The sequence below is a fragment of the Myotis myotis genome, unplaced genomic scaffold, assembly GCF_014108235.1.
Source record: "Myotis myotis isolate mMyoMyo1 unplaced genomic scaffold, mMyoMyo1.p scaffold_m19_p_10, whole genome shotgun sequence".
Taxonomy (NCBI): domain Eukaryota; kingdom Metazoa; phylum Chordata; class Mammalia; order Chiroptera; family Vespertilionidae; genus Myotis; species Myotis myotis.
In genome coordinates, this window is record NW_023416314.1 from 67,067,711 (window position 1) to 67,085,880 (window position 18,170).

The 18,170-nt window shown below is 40.1% G+C and overlaps 1 protein-coding gene across 12 annotated transcripts in view; it reads right to left on the bottom strand.

Annotated features, from left to right (window-relative positions):
* The window catches only part of ATG13 (autophagy related 13), a 32,556-nt gene extending 14,528 nt beyond the window's left edge, over positions 1 to 18,028 (bottom strand). The window contains exons 1-11 of one of the 12 annotated variants that reach the window (XM_036326017.1): positions 17,683 to 18,026; positions 17,209 to 17,324; positions 11,741 to 11,822; positions 10,715 to 10,795; positions 10,158 to 10,277; positions 7,091 to 7,137; positions 5,596 to 5,736; positions 3,240 to 3,280; positions 2,171 to 2,267; positions 1,737 to 1,835; positions 262 to 355 (exon numbers count right to left, since the gene is read on the bottom strand). In XM_036326017.1, the coding sequence (XP_036181910.1) occupies positions 262 to 355; positions 1,737 to 1,835; positions 2,171 to 2,267; positions 3,240 to 3,280; positions 5,596 to 5,736; positions 7,091 to 7,137; positions 10,158 to 10,277; positions 10,715 to 10,795; positions 11,741 to 11,809 (789 nt within the window). In that variant the 5' untranslated portion in view covers positions 11,810 to 11,822; positions 17,209 to 17,324; positions 17,683 to 18,026. Of the gene's footprint in view, positions 1 to 261; positions 356 to 1,736; positions 1,836 to 2,170; positions 2,268 to 3,239; positions 3,281 to 5,595; positions 5,737 to 7,090; positions 7,138 to 10,157; positions 10,278 to 10,714; positions 10,796 to 11,740; positions 11,823 to 17,208; positions 17,325 to 17,682 lie in introns of all 12 variants that reach the window. The other 11 variants (XM_036326020.1, XM_036326015.1, XM_036326014.1 and 8 more) reach the window with 11 other exon arrangements.
* Between the last annotated feature and the right edge of the window lie 142 nt (positions 18,029 to 18,170).

Consider the following 18,170-nt stretch of genomic DNA (forward strand, 5'->3'; position numbering starts at 1 on the left):
GCATATGGAATTCTGTGACTGATTTTTCTAGGGAATTTTAAGATGTCCCTGGGAAGGTAAGGTTACATGTAATGTAGGTTAAGAATGGTTACTGCATTATTACCTGCTGGATAAGAAGGCTCTTCTTCACCGCATAAAAGAAGCCCTTGAAACAATCACCCCCACCATCAAAAGAAACTCTAAATTTTGACACCATTTCATTAGACCCATAACTACCATGTGCCAAATAATTACCATCACCCCAGAACCTGTTCCCCCTACCTGGGATGGAGGTGAGGTGGAGAAAGAGGTGGTACACACTTCTTGAGAATCTTCCACAGAAGGATACGTTACTCCAGTGTCCTCACCAGCGGTTCTATAGTGAGGGGAAAGGAAATAATGAATTTTATGGGGGTGGCAGTCGATTTTAGAAAGGACACAAAGAGATGCAAGTTTGTTTTCGGCAGAGATCATAAGAGTTCAGCAAGAGAGCTCTGCTGAGTACTTCATAATTTCAGACCAAACCATCTAGGTAACTTTATATTTTTATTATTATTTAATATATATTTTTATTGATATCAGAGAGGAAGGGAGAAGGAGAGAAATATAGAAACATCAATGATGCCCTAACCGGTTTGGCTCAGTGGATAGAGCGTCAGCCTGCGGACTCAAGGGTCCCAGGTTCGATTCCAATCAAGGGCATGTACCTTGGTTGCAGGCACATCCCCTGTGAGGGGTGTGCAGGAGGCAGCTGGTCGATGTTTATCTCTCATCGATGTTTCTAACTCTCTATCCCCCTCCCTTCCTCTTTGTAAAAAATCAATAAAATATATTTTTTAAAAAAAGAAACATCAATGATGAGAAAGAATCATTGATTAGCTGCCTCTTGCACGCCCCACACTAGGGATTAAGCCTGCAACCCAGGCATGTGCCCTGACAGGGATCGAAACTTGACCTCTTGGTTCATAGGTCGATGCTCAACCACCGAGCCACGCCAGCCAGGCCCATGTAGGCAGCATTACAACAGACTGTCTTTAACTCTAAATCGGGACAACAGAAATAAGGGTGATCCGTGGGTTCTGTAATGTCCTTCACACACATTAAGTTAGCTTTTGTGCCTAACTTTTACTTTCCAGAGAGCGGCATCTAGAGGTTGACAATGACTTTTTTTTTTAATAACCCAAACATCTTACTTGACCTATCATTTGAGAATATCTGCTTAAGCCTGGCCAGTGTTGGGGTCAAAGAACTGTCAGCAACAGACTACAATAACACAAAAGTCTAGACTCCAAAGACAAACCTATCCAATTTCAGAAGTCCTTCACATAAAGGCAGTATCCTTCCTGATACACATCTATTCCAACCTCTAGAGAATTCTACAACTGTTTTCTGGGAACGAGGCCTGAAGATACTTGATTCTCATGTATAACTGAATTGTGCCAATGGTAACCTGAAAACCATTTGATTTGCAAAGGACATTCCACAAATTACTGCCACTCTTACCTCTAAGTCAAATCACTACTGTCAAGATCCAACATGTCCAAGAATTTTGGGAGACATTCTGTATACCCCAAGTCTGGGTGTACCTTATAGGCAGCAGCAAAAAAGGAAGCTAGCCATTCCATTTCTCTCCATGTGGTGTCTCCATCAGTGCCCCAGGCCCATCAGTGAGTGCTGATAAAGGTGCCCTGTGTACCTGTGCCAGATGGAAGCTTCTGCTAGCTGCAGTATGGGAAAGTGTCTTTCACATTCCTCACCTGTAATTGCAGGGGTGCATGGGCGAGGAGCTGGGATAGGGACGGTCCACAAAGTGATCAATGATAATCCCCATGATAGGTGGGGTCCTCTCAAATTGCCTGTAACGCAATATGCAGATTGCAGTACTTGTTAGAATGCCTTGCCAGCCTCCCTGAAGTCCTCAGAGGGCCCCTCACCTAATATCTATTAGCAGGAACCACCAGACCCTTAACTATCGCATCCCAAATATAAACCACCATCTCCACATTGTTGGTTCTGGGACACTCAATAAGATTTTCCAATGAAACTGGGCTCTCTCTTGACTCTATTCTTCAGAAGGGAACTGATTTCAGCAATGGCAAAGCTGAACAGCAGGCTTAGCTATGGAGTTTGGGTGAAAGAAACATTAGTATCTTTGAAAGAGTTCTTTTGGATTCCAATGCTCTTTCCTCACCTTGTGGACATGAATGCCAAGTTAATTCTGTAAGCACAAGAAAGAGTGATGGTGCCCACAGGGGTGCCCACTGTCCCAACACGAACTGTTTGGAAACCTAGGAGAAGAGATAAATAATTAGCTTCCTCCCCAGAGAATACTGATGCTGCCCCCAGTCTCTTTCCTTGAATCATTCAGCCTATACAATCTCTGGCATTATCCACGTAGCACCCTGAGTGCCTCAATTTCATGTGTGTTATTTTTTTCTTTCAATTAATTCTATATTGACCAATATTAGCAAGGGAAACAGCACTCTATTTTCAGACAAAACTACCTCTAAAGAGGTATAACACTTGTTAATCCTAAAGCTTTAGCGAGTCCTAATCAACCCTGCCTGGACTGTCACAGGCTCAATGAGAACCAAGGGGCACCGGGAGTTTGTAGTTTGTCACAAACACCGGAAATTTTCTTTTTTTAAATATATGTTTTATTAATTTTTCACAGAGAGGGAGGGAGAAGGATAGAGAGTTAGAAACATCAATGAGAGAGAAACATCAATCAGCTGCCTCCTACACACCTCCTACTGGGGATGTGCCCACAACCAAGGCACATGCCCTTGACCGGAATCGAACCTGGGACCCTTCAGTCCGCAGGCCAACACTCTATCCACTGAGCCAAACCAGTTAGGGTGACAAACACCTGAAATTTATGAAGTAACTACACTCCCACTCAAGCTGCCACCCCAGAGCTGAGTATGGAAAAGAGTCAGGGCTTTGCTGTTTCCTGATTTTCTCGGTTTCATTTCCAATTTTTCAAATTGAATGCTTATCAGAAACATTTAACATGCTCATTGTCGAAAATTAGGAAATAGACAATTGTATAAAGTATAAGAAACAATGCTGAGTTATTGGAACTTTGGGAAAATTATTCATTTTCTAGTGGCTCTTGGAACCACGTGCCTGTCTTTTCCTTACTTGTATCAGACATATTAAAATCATAAGCTGCATATTATTACAGGCAGCACCAAAGCCCATCTCTTAAGTCAGGAGAGTTCTTAACACTACAAATGCTTTTCAACTTTAATACATACCTTCTCCTAAGCCATTCAGCTGAACTTCACCAAAATATATCCTGCAGGGAAGAAAGAAAAAGATGTTACCAGATTCTTTATTCTAATGGCCTCTAAAGCAAGCACCTAGAAACAAAATAAAACAAACTTTTATTTTCTTATCTACATGAACACCTCTCCTAATGGAGCAATAGTGCTACTACTTTAATTAAGCTGCAGGCAAGGGGGTGTATATGGTGAGAGGACTGGTTAAAGAATGAGAAAAATAGCCTTGGCTGGCATGGTACACGTCGGCCCACGCACCCAAGGGTTGTGGGTTTGATTCCTAGTCAAGGTCACGTACCTGGGTTGCAGGTTCGAACCCCAGTCACAATGCACGTGGGAAACAATCAATGTGTGTCTGTTACATTGATGATTCATATTCTATCTGTCGCTCTCTTTGTCCCCCTCCCTCCCTTCCACTCTCTCTAAAAAAATCAATGAAAAAAATATCCTCAAGTAAGGATTAACAACGACAAAAGAGAGACAAAAAGAACAATTAAGTGGCAGCTGATATATAAGCTTCTTCTTCCCTCTCTCCCCTACCTGGAAAAATAAACATGGGGAGGGTACTAGATTATTGCTAAAAAAGTTAAAGAAATGACTTAATAACTACTCTCAGGTACTATATTGTTTCAACAGACCTAGTTAAGTCTTTCCATCCTGCTATCCGAATTCTTTTCAAAACCAGCTCTATACATGTAAAACCAATGGTTGGTCACTAATATTAAAAAAGGTCTTGGATGATTTGGGACTCCTGGCTTCCCATGCTGTGCTCTCACACTTTCCTACATAAACTCTACACCGCCACTTGGATCCATCAGACAACGTGATACAGTTCATACCCCACCCCCATTTCTATGCCTTGCATCTGTTGTAGTCCCCACCTGGCACAATTACCTCTCTCCCTTCTATCTGCTGAAATTCTCTCTGCCTCAAGGTCTAGCTTGAAAGCCACTTCCTCCATGAAGCCTGTCTTATATCTCCCAGCCAGAACAACGTTCCCTCTCTACGTTCTCCTAGTTCTTTTTTCCTGAGACTGCTATGCAGTTTTCAAATCCTGCTTTTTATTAAATTATGCATGTACTCATAATGTACTAAACTGTTTTCCCCATTAGATTAGAAACACACATAGGGCAGGGCCTCTGTATAGTTCTACCTCGGACCTAGGACAATGCTTACATTAAAAAAGCATCCAGCCCTAGCCTGTTTGGCTCAGTGGATAGAGCAGCGGCCTGCAAACTGAAAGGTCCCAGGTTCGATTCTGGTCAAGAGCACATGCCCAGGTTGTGGGCTTGATGCCCAGTGGGGGGCTTGCAGGAGGCAGCCAATCCATGATTCTCTCTCATCATGGCTGTTTCTATCTCTGTTTTCCTCTTCCTTCCTCTCTAAAATCAATAAAAATATATTTTTTTAAAAAAGCACTCAATAAATATTTGTTGAGGTAAAATATTCCAAGGACAATACTCAAAGAATTGTTGACTAGTTCTCTATATCCACACAACTAATTAAAAAACAAAGTGGCCCTAACCGGTTTGGCTCAGTGGATAGAGCGTCGGCCTGCGGACTCAAGGGTCCCAGGTTTGATTCCAGTCAAGGGCACATGCTCAGGTTACAGTTTTGATCCCCAGTAGGGGGCGTGAAGGAGGCAGCCAATCAATGATTCACTCTCATCATTGATGTTTCTATATCTTTCCCTCTCCCTTCCTCTCTGAAATCAATAAAATTATATTGTAAAAAAATTAAAATAAAAAAAAAACAAATTGAATTAGCAGTTTGTTAGAAAAAAGTTTTATTTTAATTCTGGAATATAGAAGGCTACAATCTGCTCAGGATAGTCTGTTTTTATGTGTGTTGTTTTCTTAAAATGTTGTTATTGATTTTAGAGAGAGGAAGGAAGAGGAGAACAACATCAATGAGAGAGAAACATCAATTGGCTGCCTCCTGCACACACGCTCTTCTGGGCATGTGCCCTGACCTGAAATCAAACTGGCGTCCTCTCAGTGCAATGCTCAACCAACTGAGCCACATCAGCCAGGGCAGGATAGTCTATTTTTTAAAGACTTAAGCTCCTTTCCCTGCTCTGAAGTCCTGTAAGTAGAACCTCAAAATCCAATACATAGAAATCATGACTGTGGACAAACAAAAGGACAAAGAACTTGGCAGCTGAGTTCATAAGAAAAAATGGATTGACAATCATAGTAAAGCTATAGCATCAACTATCCAACCAACCATCTATTCAAAAATTTATCACAGAATATAAATAATACCTGAATGCCATCAGACAATGTGCAAAGTGATGAGGCAGACAAGTGAGTTAAGAAGGTGAGCTATTTACCTGTATAATATGACATATTCATGTCCTTGTTTCCTGGAGAGTCTATAAGCTGGTGTCACCCTCGTTATAGCCAGGAGAGACTTCAGCAGCAACGACAGTCTGTTGTACACAGTGTAGGAAACTTTTATTTCTTTATCACACCTGTGGAGCACAAAGACACTATCAGCATTCTCCTATTCAACTACATAAAACAAAGAACAGAAATGCAATGGCTATAGAGATATTAGTTATGTTCCACCTATTGACCAAGCTTAACTTGTTAACATTATTCATAACTTCTGACAGAATATAAAGTGCTTTGCAGTCCAAATACACCTTTCAGAGTATGACAGCGAACAGAGATGACTGAAAATTAAGCACTAGAAATGTGTAAAATTAATTATTAACAGATGCTCTGAAGTAAAGGTGTAATTTGTCAGTTTACCAACACATTGTTGAAATAAGTCAATAAACCAAAGTTTCACTTTCTCATATACTGGACACAGGCAGACGGGCACCAATAGGTACCCAATATATTTTTTTCTAGCGCTGAAGCAGTTATCTTTCTAAAAAATAAAGCAACACAATTAAAAACAGTAACCCAGCCAGTGTGGTTTAATGGTTGAGCATCGAACCAGGAGGTCACAGTTGGATTCCCATTCAGGGCATATGCCCAGGCTGTGGGCTCGATCCCCAGTAGGGGGTGTGCAATAGGCAGCTGATCAATGATTATCTCTCATCACTGATGTTTCTCTCTCTCTCTCCTTCTCTAAAGTCAATAAAAATATATTAAAAATAAAATAAAGACAGTAATTCAATGTTGCAGTTATATTAATGAAGGTGCAATCACAATTTCAATGTACCATCTTATGAGCTGTTTACCTCTACACATCTGTTTGGTACTAAAATTTTGGACTATAACCTGGCACAGGCTTTCTATTTTTACCAAAAAAATCCCATACTACATATTTTTATTACAAAAATTTTTCTCTTGATGTGTTGCTATTTCCTCTATTTTTCTATATGTATAACCTTCTTGAAAAGTGAAACTTCAGGCAGGAGGTAAGCTAATCTGCCTTGAAAGAAGAAAATACAGAAGGGGAATAACATGCATTCCCAACCTATGACCAACACTGTATAAGAAGTAGGGAGGGGAAATCTCATTGGACGTCTGCCACACAGAAAACAGACAAAATAGAGTAGTCATGTTACAAGAGCTCCCTAGGGATTTAATCAGAGAACTATCTGTACTCTGGGAAAACAACAAACCCTTTCAGCTTTCTCTCCGCTCCTTTCCCTGTGATGTCTGAATTCTCTCTGGACTAATGCTCCCTCTGAAGGTCATCTCTGTGCTAGGGCTGGAAGCCAAGCATGAGCATTGTAGCGAAGCTCTACTGGTTTTGTTAAGTGAGCAAAACCACCCTCCATGACTGATAACAAAGCCCTGTTTTTCATATGATGTCATCTGCTTTATCCTCAGCTACCACAACCAAGGAACCGAAGATAGAGAACTTACTTTTCATTCATTTCAAGACACCAAATTTCTAGTTCCATGGAATCTCCCTATAGATGGGACAAATGAAAGATATTTCAATTTTATTTGGTTTTTAAAAGTTATCTTCTTTTTCTTATTAGGAAGCACTATATAGTCACTATAAAACATATTAGAAAAGTATAACTAAGCAAAAAAGGAAAAAAAGATAATTTATAATCCAATCACTTTTCTAAGAGTGAGATCAGACCATATATACTATTTTTATCACCCAGTTTTTTTATTAATAACCTAGAGGCCCAGTGCATGGATTCGTGCACCAGTGGGGTTCCTCAGCCTGGCCTGTGGAATCAGGCTGAAACCAGCTCTCTGACATCCCCTGAGGGGTCCCAGATTGTGAGAGGGTGCAGGCCAGGCTGAGGGACCCCACCGATGCACAACTGGGGTTGGGGAGGGACCGTGGGAAGGCTCCAGGGCATGTCCAGCCATCTTGCCCAGTCCGATCAGCCAGACCCAGCAGCAAGCTAACCTACTGGTCAAGAGCGTCTACCTCCTGGTGGTCAGTGTGCATCCTAGCAACTGGTTGAAGAGTCAAACAGTCGGATACTTACCACAGTAGGCTTTTATTATATAGGATATAACATAGAATTATCCTTATAATTAAAAATTCTGCATTATTTTATTTTTTTTTTATATTTTATTGATTTTTTTACGGAGAGGAAGGGAGAGGGATAGGGAGTTAGAAACATCGATGAGAGAGAAACATCAATCCGCTGCCTCCTGCACACTCCCCACTGGGGATGTGCCCACAACCAAGGTACATGCCCTTGACTGGAATCGAACCCGGGCCCCTTGAGTCCGCAGGCCGACGCTCTATCCACTGAGCAAACCGGTCAGGGCTAAAATTCTGCATTATTTTAAACTAGAGGCCTGGTGCACGAAATTCGTGCACAGGTAAGGTCCCTAAGCCTGGCCGGCGATCAAGGCCGATCTGTGGGGCAACCGGTGGGGCGATCAGGGGGCCCCCACTGGCACCCTCCTTGGCTGGCCTGGCACCGCCCACTCATCAGCCCCGCCCCTGGTCACCTCCCTCTGTGGGGTAACCTGCAGGGCCATCGGGGGCCCCCAGCTGGCACCCGCCTTGGCTGGCCTGGGGCCTACGGGTTGGAGGCAGCTCCTGCATTGAGCATCTGCCCCCTGGTGGTCAGTGTACGTCATAGCGACTGGTCGTTCCACGGGTCATTCTGCCATACAGTCAATTTGCATATTAGGCTTTTATTATATAGGATAGTATTCCAAAACATGACCATCATTTTATCCAATCAGTCCCCCCCATATTTGTACATACAGGTTGTTTCTAATTTTTCACTACTACAAACAACATTATAATAAATAGCCTTGAGAATAAAACTTTGCACATACATTGAATTAATTTCTTAATGCAAATTTCTAGAAGTAGAATTGTTAGATAAAAAAGTATTCATGCTTTGAAGACTTTTGCTAGTATATCCAAATTGCTCTTCAGTAAGGCCAACACTTCCAATGAATGAAGAGAGCCTTTCTCTCCAATTCTAGAGGGGTATTTTCAGGTGACACCTACAACTAAAGATATCTAATAATCTCTTTACTTAAATCTTTTTAGCTATCTGATGTCTATAGCCAAACTGTTCAGTCTCTCTGTGTTACTCTGAACAGATTTAGTACTGAGTAGGTAAGAAAAAGAAAAGACTAAAGCCAGAATCCCTCAACCCTGTAACACTCCTATGTGTCACTTAGTGAGAAGGATAGTCACATATTTTGAACACAAGTAACCTTTTTACTAATCCGTTGGAAGAGGGCATTTTTTTTATGTTTGAGAGTAAGCGTCGTTAGTTTGTGGAATAAAGAACTGTATTTGCTCTAGATCAAAGTTAAATATGTGCCCTTAATATACATCCTTTTCATTATAGTGTCGTTTCTAAATGATGCAATGAATTTGAATCATTTCCCCTACACCCCTCTCCCCCAAAAAAGGGATGGATAACAGGAAGTACCCAAAATAAGTTGGTGTGGTTTCTCTAAGACAATCAGAATAGTTTACAGTCGGATTTCACGATGTCTCGGAGAGGAGTTATTCGAGGGATTTCTTTTGGACTCCCTATGAATCACTAAAAAAAAAAAATTATAGTATACTAAACTGGCAATTCAATAAAGAATAGGAAGTTTTGTTTTATTTGGTTCTAAGGTTTTCATGAAATAAGTATTGACAATATTCATTCAACAAAGTTCATTGAGAACTTTCTACATGCCATCCCAGGCACTGTATTAGGCACAGAGACGATTATTTACTTATATCCTGCCTCATTTCAGAAAGAATTTGAAGAACTACAAAGATAAATAAGATGTAGCATAGCTGTTGAACTCCAGAATAAAAGTATAAAGTATGAACAGGAAGATGTAATAATTGCCTACTGTGTCATTTTAGCCTCTTTACAAATAAGGATTAAGTGAAAAAATATTGTAGCTCTGCAACACTGGGAAGTGTTGTGTTAGTTAGGTGGTGTTGGTGGGGATGGGGTTAAGTAATTTGGCCAAAGTCACTCAGCTGAGACCTGAACTTGGGTCTGTGTAGCTCCAAACTCCATCTGTTTTTCATTATACCATGCAGTCTCACAATCTTGTAGTGCAAATAGATTAATAAACACTCAAGTAACAATACCTGCCTCAATCCTAATGTGGAATAAGGTAAACAAAATAAACAAATAAACAAAAAAACCCCCACAATACAGCAAGTTCTACTCTAGAAATGAATACAAACAAAGTACATGGGAAGTCTAAAACAGTTACCTCTCCCTCTAGAAGGGGAAGATTTTCTAGAGCATGTGAGTCTTGAGGATAAGTAGAAACATGTCACATATAGATGATATATACAAAGATGCGGGTGATGAGGCTATATTCCAGGTGGTTGGAAGAAAAAGTACAAAAAACATGACCTCTCAGAGAATGATGAGAGAAGTTCACAGAGGGAAGGTGCAGGAATAGGGCTGAGTTAGAACCAGAGTATGAAGAGATTTGAGTGTCAAGTTAAGACCCATCCTAGCCACAACCTTACCTCAGAAGTCTTGAGTGAGATCTCCACACACATAGATCTTCCAACGGCAGGCAGCTGCCCTGCCAGTGCCTTCTTTGCTTCATGTGTAACCTCTGGGATGTCTTTGATTGCTAAATTGAACTGGAAGACAAAAAGGACTTTTCACTCACAGAAAGCATTATAGAAACATAAAGCAGTCAGACTGTATGTTGGGTAATGCAGGCACTGCTTTGACTAAGGACATTCATTCACTTTTTCTTTCCCCATAAGAGGTATCCTGCATCAAAGCCCCAAAGTTCAACTTGAAACTGCTAATGACCTAGGACAAAAATTAGTAACAAGATATTTTTGTTTTCTAGAGACTAAGCTTTTCACCTAAAACAGCAGAAAGCCAAGAACCAAATCCAGGACTAACATTCAATGGAAAACATACTTTCCAAGTGAATGGATCAAACGGAATTAGATATTTTAATGTTATGGTTTAGTAATACTATAAACAGTATCCCTTATTACTGCCCTGTGATTCCTTGTAACAAACACCGCAGTGTATACCCCTTAGCAAAGAATAGGAATTTTACCCAATCTGAACCCGTTGGGGATGAAGATGAACGAGTACAAATCTTCTCGCCAAGTCGAGCCTGGACAATCACTTGAACAGTCTAAAAAAAAATACCAAAAAAAATCTAAGATGAAAAATTTTAAATTGGTTTGCTTTCCAATCAGGATTAAAACCCTTACAAAGCAGGTTTTAAAAGATGCCAATAATTATAACTATACTTTAGAAACTCAAAATATTCAAGAACAGATAGGAAAAAACACTATACAAAAAGAATACTGTAAATATTCCCCAAGACACAGTGTCAACCAATTAGAGGATTTACAGTTTGAGACTTAGAACCTGCAATGTTCTCACATGGCAGAAGGAAAGTTGCACACGGTGGCTCTGACTTTCATAAAGAAACAAGTCCAATAGTAGGTGTAAATATTCATTGCCATATACTTATGTAATCCTAGTAGATTTAAACCACGGATTCCACAATTATTCCTATCTTTTGGCCCATATGGCAAACGTCTTCCAACTAATTTTACAACCAGCATCTACTGTGTGGATTGTTCTTACATGGTAATGTTTGAGAGGAAGGAGTGATAGAAATGGAAATAATTTTTAGATTTAGGAAAATATAACTTCTAAAGCATTCAAAATTCAGTTTTAATTCCTCATTTACCAGAATGGAACAATAAATGAAAGACATTTCAGTTGTGTGATGTTTAGGGAAAGATGCCCAAAAGGCTATCCATTCTGGTCCACAGTCTTTGTTCACACATCCAGGGAACATACTGTGCCAATAACCTGGCATAATAGTTTGACATTTCTGCAAACAGCCTTGCAAAAAAAATTTTTTTTTGAACAAGTAGCTGTGGAAAATTGGAAGCTACTTTTTAGTTACACCCCCAGTACCACCCCCAAACTTCACAGTTTAGTTTACAACAGACAGAATATCCATTAGAATGGGCAAGCTGCAAGCTGTTATGCTATATTTCCAAAAAGGGAAAAGCACGGAAGTTATTTCCAACAGTTCTAGGATCAAGAGAATGGATATTACCTTGAGGGCAAAAAATTTAATGAACTTGTCCAGGTCCTTTCTGTCCTGGGAATTGAGATCAGTTTCCATTGCCTATGGGAATCTAAAACAGAAAAAATGCTTTAAAATTTGACTATTATCCTTTAAAAGGGATAGCTACATCAAAGCATACAGAGATAGTATTGTCTACAAGCTGTATGACTAGTCATGTAGGAAGGAGAAAAAATTCCCCTCTAACTAAAGAGCCAAAGTGAAAAAAAATTATGATAATTATCTTTTGAGGAAAATAAATTCTACACAAAGAGCTAAATCTAGAGACCTACAAAATGAATGAAGATAAGACATTTTATCTGAATCTGAATCTTTGAGCTTTAAATATAACCTAAGTATTAAAAATGACTTATTAGCCAGCATATTAAGAACTAAATTTTAGTGAGACAAAAACTTTGTTAAAGCATAACATGAGTTAATTTACATTCCTTCAAAAGGCCACTAAATCAGTTTAACTTTAGGGAGGTTTATGGACTTTTTTTGAGAATCTGATGGCAAGATAAGCCCTTTCTCCAGAAAAAAATGCACATATATGGGAACGTTTGCAGGGGGTTTATGGATTTCATGAAGCACATCATAATACCCCCAGGTTGAATAGTTTGAAATGGAGCTGACATGAGGAAGAAAGCATTTAGGGTGAGAAGAACACAAAGAGGTTTAAAGCAACAGAGATCAAAATGGCCTTAGAATGATAAAGTATTCCAGTTTTTTAGAGAATTGTGTATGGATGGGGATGTAGTATGACTGGTTGGGGCCAGACCATGAGAGTCTTAAATGCAATGCTAGAGCCTGACCTGTACTTAGTAGGTTTTGAGGAGAGGAAATAACAGAGTAGTAGTATCATCTGAATGGTGCTTTAGAAACAGATTTGCTGACATGTTGTATAATAGCTTTGAGTATGAAAAGCAGGGAAACCAATTAGGTTCTTGGCAATAATTCAGATTTGTGGGCAAGGCTAACACTTTAGTTACAATGATTTGGAAACAGAATGGATGGGAGATATTTTAAAGGATTTAAGGGCTGACTGCAAAAAGTTTAATAAGGTTTCAATTAACAAAAAACAGGGAAGCCAGAGGGAAAGCTGGTTTTTTTTTAATCTTTTTTTTTTAAATATATTTTTATTGATTTCAGAGAGGAAGGGAGAGGGAGAGATAGAAACACCAATGATGAGAGAGAATCATTGATCAGTGAGAAAGCTATTTTAGTAATTCTACCTTTACTAAAATTATGTGGGATAATTTACACACTGGATTAAGGTGACACATCAAAAAATGAAGGGCAGAGCAAATAATTTCAAAGAAACAACTGAATGGTTTGGCAAGAGATTATACAATGTCTATATTTTCTAATTTTTAACCTAATTTTTTAATGTTTTGGATTCAGGTATTAGAAAGCTCAATATTGTGCTGTAGCTGACTTGGCTCAGTGGATAGAGCGTCTGACTGGGTCCCAGGTTCGATTCCAGTCAAGGGCACATGCCAGGTTGTAGGCTCAATCCCCAGTAGGGGGTGTGCAGGAAGCAGCCAATCAATGATTCTCATCATTGGTGTTTCTATCTCTCTCTCCTTCTCCATTCCTCTCTGAAATCAATGAAAATATATTTTAATAAATAAATAGCTCAATATTGTAAATTTGAAACAGTTAACGAGACAAAATAGTTAAGTTCAAGAGAAAACTGAACAAAACAGTCATTTCCCCACTTCAGGCATCAGAGTTATTATTAAAATACAAAGATCCTTTATTCCATTTAGAAAGTTCTTTGTAGACAAATGAGAAACACCAAAGTTTAAAAACTGAAATCATCTTCATACCGAAAAGAGTTACAAAGAAAATTTAAAAGTAAAGAAATAAGCAGATATACTCAGTTTGAAAAAAGAGGAAGAGGAAAGAAAAAGGACAAAAAGAAAGCAGAAGAATTTATAATGGAATTCCAGGTCAAAAGTTATGAAATGAGATTAAAAGAGACACTGAGTAGTGATAATCTCTGAAAAATGTAACATCCATAAATTTTTGGTTTGGTTTTGTTAATCCTTACCCAAGGATATCTTTTCCACTGATGTTTAAAGATAGTGGAAAGGAGTGAGGGCAGGGGAGAGAGAGGAGAGAGAGGAGAGAGAGGGAGACAGGGAAAGACAGACAGGCACATCAATTGGTTTCCTCCCACAGGTACCCTGAACAGGGCCAGGGATCAAACCTGCAACCCAGGTACATGCCCTAGACAGAATCTAACCCATGCGATGGCCGACCAGCCACACCAGCCAGGGCCATAAACCTTTACATTAGCAATATAGCAATAAAATACATGAAGCAAAAATTCCTAGAGATACTAGCAGAGCTTAATAAAAACAAAAATATACCTGAAGACACAACATACCTCTTTGAGCACTCAAGTAGATATAAAAAATACAGAGGATCTGAATAATAAAACCAAGTCTCATATATATATATATATATATATATATATATATATATATATAGGCAAGTCACTCAAATATGTTTCTTTTTTTTTAAAATATATATTTTATTGATTTTTTACAGAGGGGAAGGGAGAGGGATAGAGAGTTAGAAACATCGATGAGAGAGAAACATCAATCAGCTGCCTCCTGCACACCTCCCACTGAGGACGTGCCTGCAACCAAGGCACATGCCCTTGGCCGGAATCGAACCTGGGACCTTTCAGTCCGCAGGCCAACGCTCCATCCACTGAGCCAAACCGGCCAGGGCTTCTTTTTTTTTTAATTCTCACCCGAGGATATTTTTTTTACCACTGATTTTTAGAGAGAATGGAAGGGAGGGGGAGCGACAGAGAGAGGGAAACATCGATTTGAGAGAGACACATCAATTGGTTGCCTCCTGCATGCACTTGGACCAAAAGCAGGGCCAGGGATAGAGCCTCAACCAAGGTACATGCCCTGGACCAGAACCCATGACCCTTCTGTCCTTGGGCCAATGCTCTAACCACTGAGTTGAACCGGCTAGGGCCAATCTTCATTTCTTATAAAATGATAAAAAAAAAATGATGATAAATAATAATACTAGGCAATATGGCAGCTCAAATATTAGCAGAACAGTGACCTTTTAAAAAAAAAAAAGATTTTTAAAACTGAGGGGGATGCCCTAACCGGTTTGGCTCAGTGGACAGAGCGTCGGCCTGTGGACTGAAAGGTCCCAGGTTCAATTCCAGTCAAGGGCATGTACTTTGGTTGGGGCACATCCCCAGTAGGGAGTGTGCAGGAGGCAGCTGATCGATGTTTCTCTCTCATCGATGTTTCTAACTCTCTATCCCTCTCCCTTCCTCTCTGTAAGAAATCAATAAAATATATTTAAAAAAATAAAAATAAAAAATAAAACTGAGGGGGAGAAAGAGTGAGAGACAGAGAAACATCTGTTGGTTGCCTTCCATACGTGCCCCAACCAGAGATGGGACCCGCAACACAGATATGTGCTCTGATCGAGTATGGCAACGGCAATTTTTTGGTGCACCCGACAACGTTCAACCTACTGAGCCACTCAGGTCAGGCCAGCCTGCATTTTTGTTTTTTCTTTTCAATTAGCAATAACCGCACCTTGGATAAACCTCATTGGCTATGGATACTGCCATTTCTTAAAGGCGAGTCTCTTCTTTCAGTCAAAAACAATCAAACAAATTAAGGCCCTGGCCAGATAGTTCAGTTGGTTAGAGCATCATCCCAAAACGCCAAGGTTGTGTGGATCTGATCCCGGGTCAGGGCACATACAAGAAGCAACCAATGAATGCATAAATAAGAACAATAAATTGATGCTTCTCTCTCTTTCTCTTCCTTTCTCTCTCTCTACAATAAATTTAAAACAAAACAAAAAACTTTAAGTTGAATAATAAAAGGTCATAATAGTGAGGAATTTTTTAAAGTATATTCTTCATTCTCTGTGATCTAAGCAGCTCTCCAACCAGTGTTATGAATGTAATTATTCATCTCTTCTGTGATAAAGTAAAAAGGACTTTAAAAGGAAAATAAATATTTAAAAACAAAGTTTTAGGGACTTCTAGGCATTATTAAGATTAAATAACTTTTTTTCCAGAAGGTGCAATAAATTCTACAGTGGTTACTTTTTCGAAATAGTAAAAAATAGCCTTGAAAAATCACTTATATAGTAACACTTTAGACTTTGGAAGCTCAAAAGTTAATGTCTTAGGCTATTTTTGCATTTAGGCTATAGACACCCTGCTGAGTCATTATGGAAGATATAAGCTAATGCAGTTGGGTGGATGGGGGCAGGAAAGACAATAAGGAAAAAGATTTATTGCCCCGACCTCAATACAGTACAATTCCAGTATATGGTAGGATCCCACTGTGTCTAACTGATTTAATCCCTAAATAAAATATTATAATTTGGCCCTAGCCAGTTTGGCTCAGTGGATAGAGCATCGACCTGTGGACTGAAGGGTCCCGTGTTCGATTCCGGCCAAGGGCATATACCGGGGTTGCGGGTTCTATCCCCAGTAGGGAACTTGCAGGAGGCAGCCAATCAATGATTCTCTCTCATCATTGATGTTTCTATCTCTCTCTCCCTCTCCCTTCCTCTCTGAAATCAATAAATAAATATATTTAAAATATATATATATATACACATATATATTACAATTCGGAGTGTTTAGTAGCTGAAGATCTGCTTCAATTTTAATATCCACTCTTGAGGGAAAAAATACAAGTATTCAATAATTATTGTTAGGTGTAAGTACAATAATGGAAAGCCCAGTGGTTTATAAATTTTATGAAATGTAAATCTCAAAAGTTGCCATCGTCGTCTTCTTTTTTTTCCTTTTTTTTTTTCATCGTCTTCTTAATTTTATAGGCAACGGGATACAATTTGGGAACAGTGAATAAATTTACATGTGTTTTACTATACAAATCAGTCTATGTGACACTTGCTCCAGCACTTTTTCATCATCCATGTGTACTAAAAATAACAATTCTGGATTCCATTCTACAAACATCTGTAAGACTTCTGCTCTTATAAATCCTTGTGGAAAAGGGAGTTGAAAACAAAAAGTTTGTAATGTAGTTGGAGCCACAATACCCACACATGAAAAGAACACTCATAAAACAACACATGAAAATCTGGAGGTTGACTTAGTGTAAGGGAAGGATCTATTGTTTCTTATTATTGCACACCTCCCATTGAAGGTGCTCAACAAGATTCTACCATCTTAGGAGATGAGTTTTAAACTAAGAATAAGAAAACAGGTACTTTTTTTTCTTTAATATTCATTCATTCACATTCCTTCTCCAGATATCTCTCCCTCTTTTTCCTCTTTGTAGAGGTAGGATGCCCAGAAGAGGAAGAAACACTGAAAGTGTAACGTTACTCTGAATTGACCAGGAAAACTGAGAGCTGGCTGAGAAAGCGAAAACTGAGATGCGTTAGTGATGAACCCAAGAAGGTGCTTAGCCACTTACCCAGAGATTTATTTAATGAGAATGGATCGCAGGTTTCCTCAGGTCGTTCCACTGCCAGTAAGAAGATAGTCGTGAACCTTGGGTCCCTTTTTTCACTAGTCAACAGTCACCCTCACCTACACGCGGAGTACATATTTGGCACTCAGCAAATCTTGATTGAATGAAAACCTAACCAAACTCATATTGGTACCCAACCCCGGAGTTATGAACCCCAAATTATCTCCAAAACCCCTTAGGACTTTACCCAAAGAACTGAGAAAGTAGAGACGAAAGCTCTGGGATCTTTGTAAAGACTGGGAACAATCAAGGCCCAATGTAGCCTACACCAACCCGACTTCCCAGAGAAAGCTCAGGGGACTGAACTGTGGCTGGTCAGCTTCAGCTTCCCAAGGAGGCCCCCGACGAGCCGCAGATCCATAGCCTCCCACCCGGGGGCGCTGAGAGATCTGGGGGTATCCCCTCCAAAGTTAGTACCTGCAAAGCTGCGACACAAAGAGTGGCTCGGGGCTCTCATTACGGAGGCAGGGGCCCGGGGCCGGCCAGCTGCGCCTCCCGGCCGAGGGTTCTGCGCTCCGGAGCAGCACTGACAGCCCGGGTCGCAGACAGTTCACCCCTCAGGAGGCTCGTGGATCGAACACCCCCAGTATTCGCTCTCAAGACTGAGCGAGTCGTCGCACACACGTCGACCGGAGCTGCTTGACTCTCCTCACAACTCAAGCGATCACTCCTGCTTTAAGCCCTTCGGCCGGCCGCTTCCCGGCGCCGCCATCGTTAGTGTTTGTTTTCATCTGCTTCGGTGAACGCGGGGGGAGGAAGAGGGCTACGAGGAAAATACAGCTGTCTAACTTCGGCCGCACTTTCGCTACACACGAACACCCTATTGAATCTCTTTCCTCTTCGAAATTCCCACGAAAATTTATTTCCTTTCCATATGCCTTTATGGACAATATTTCCCAGCGTCT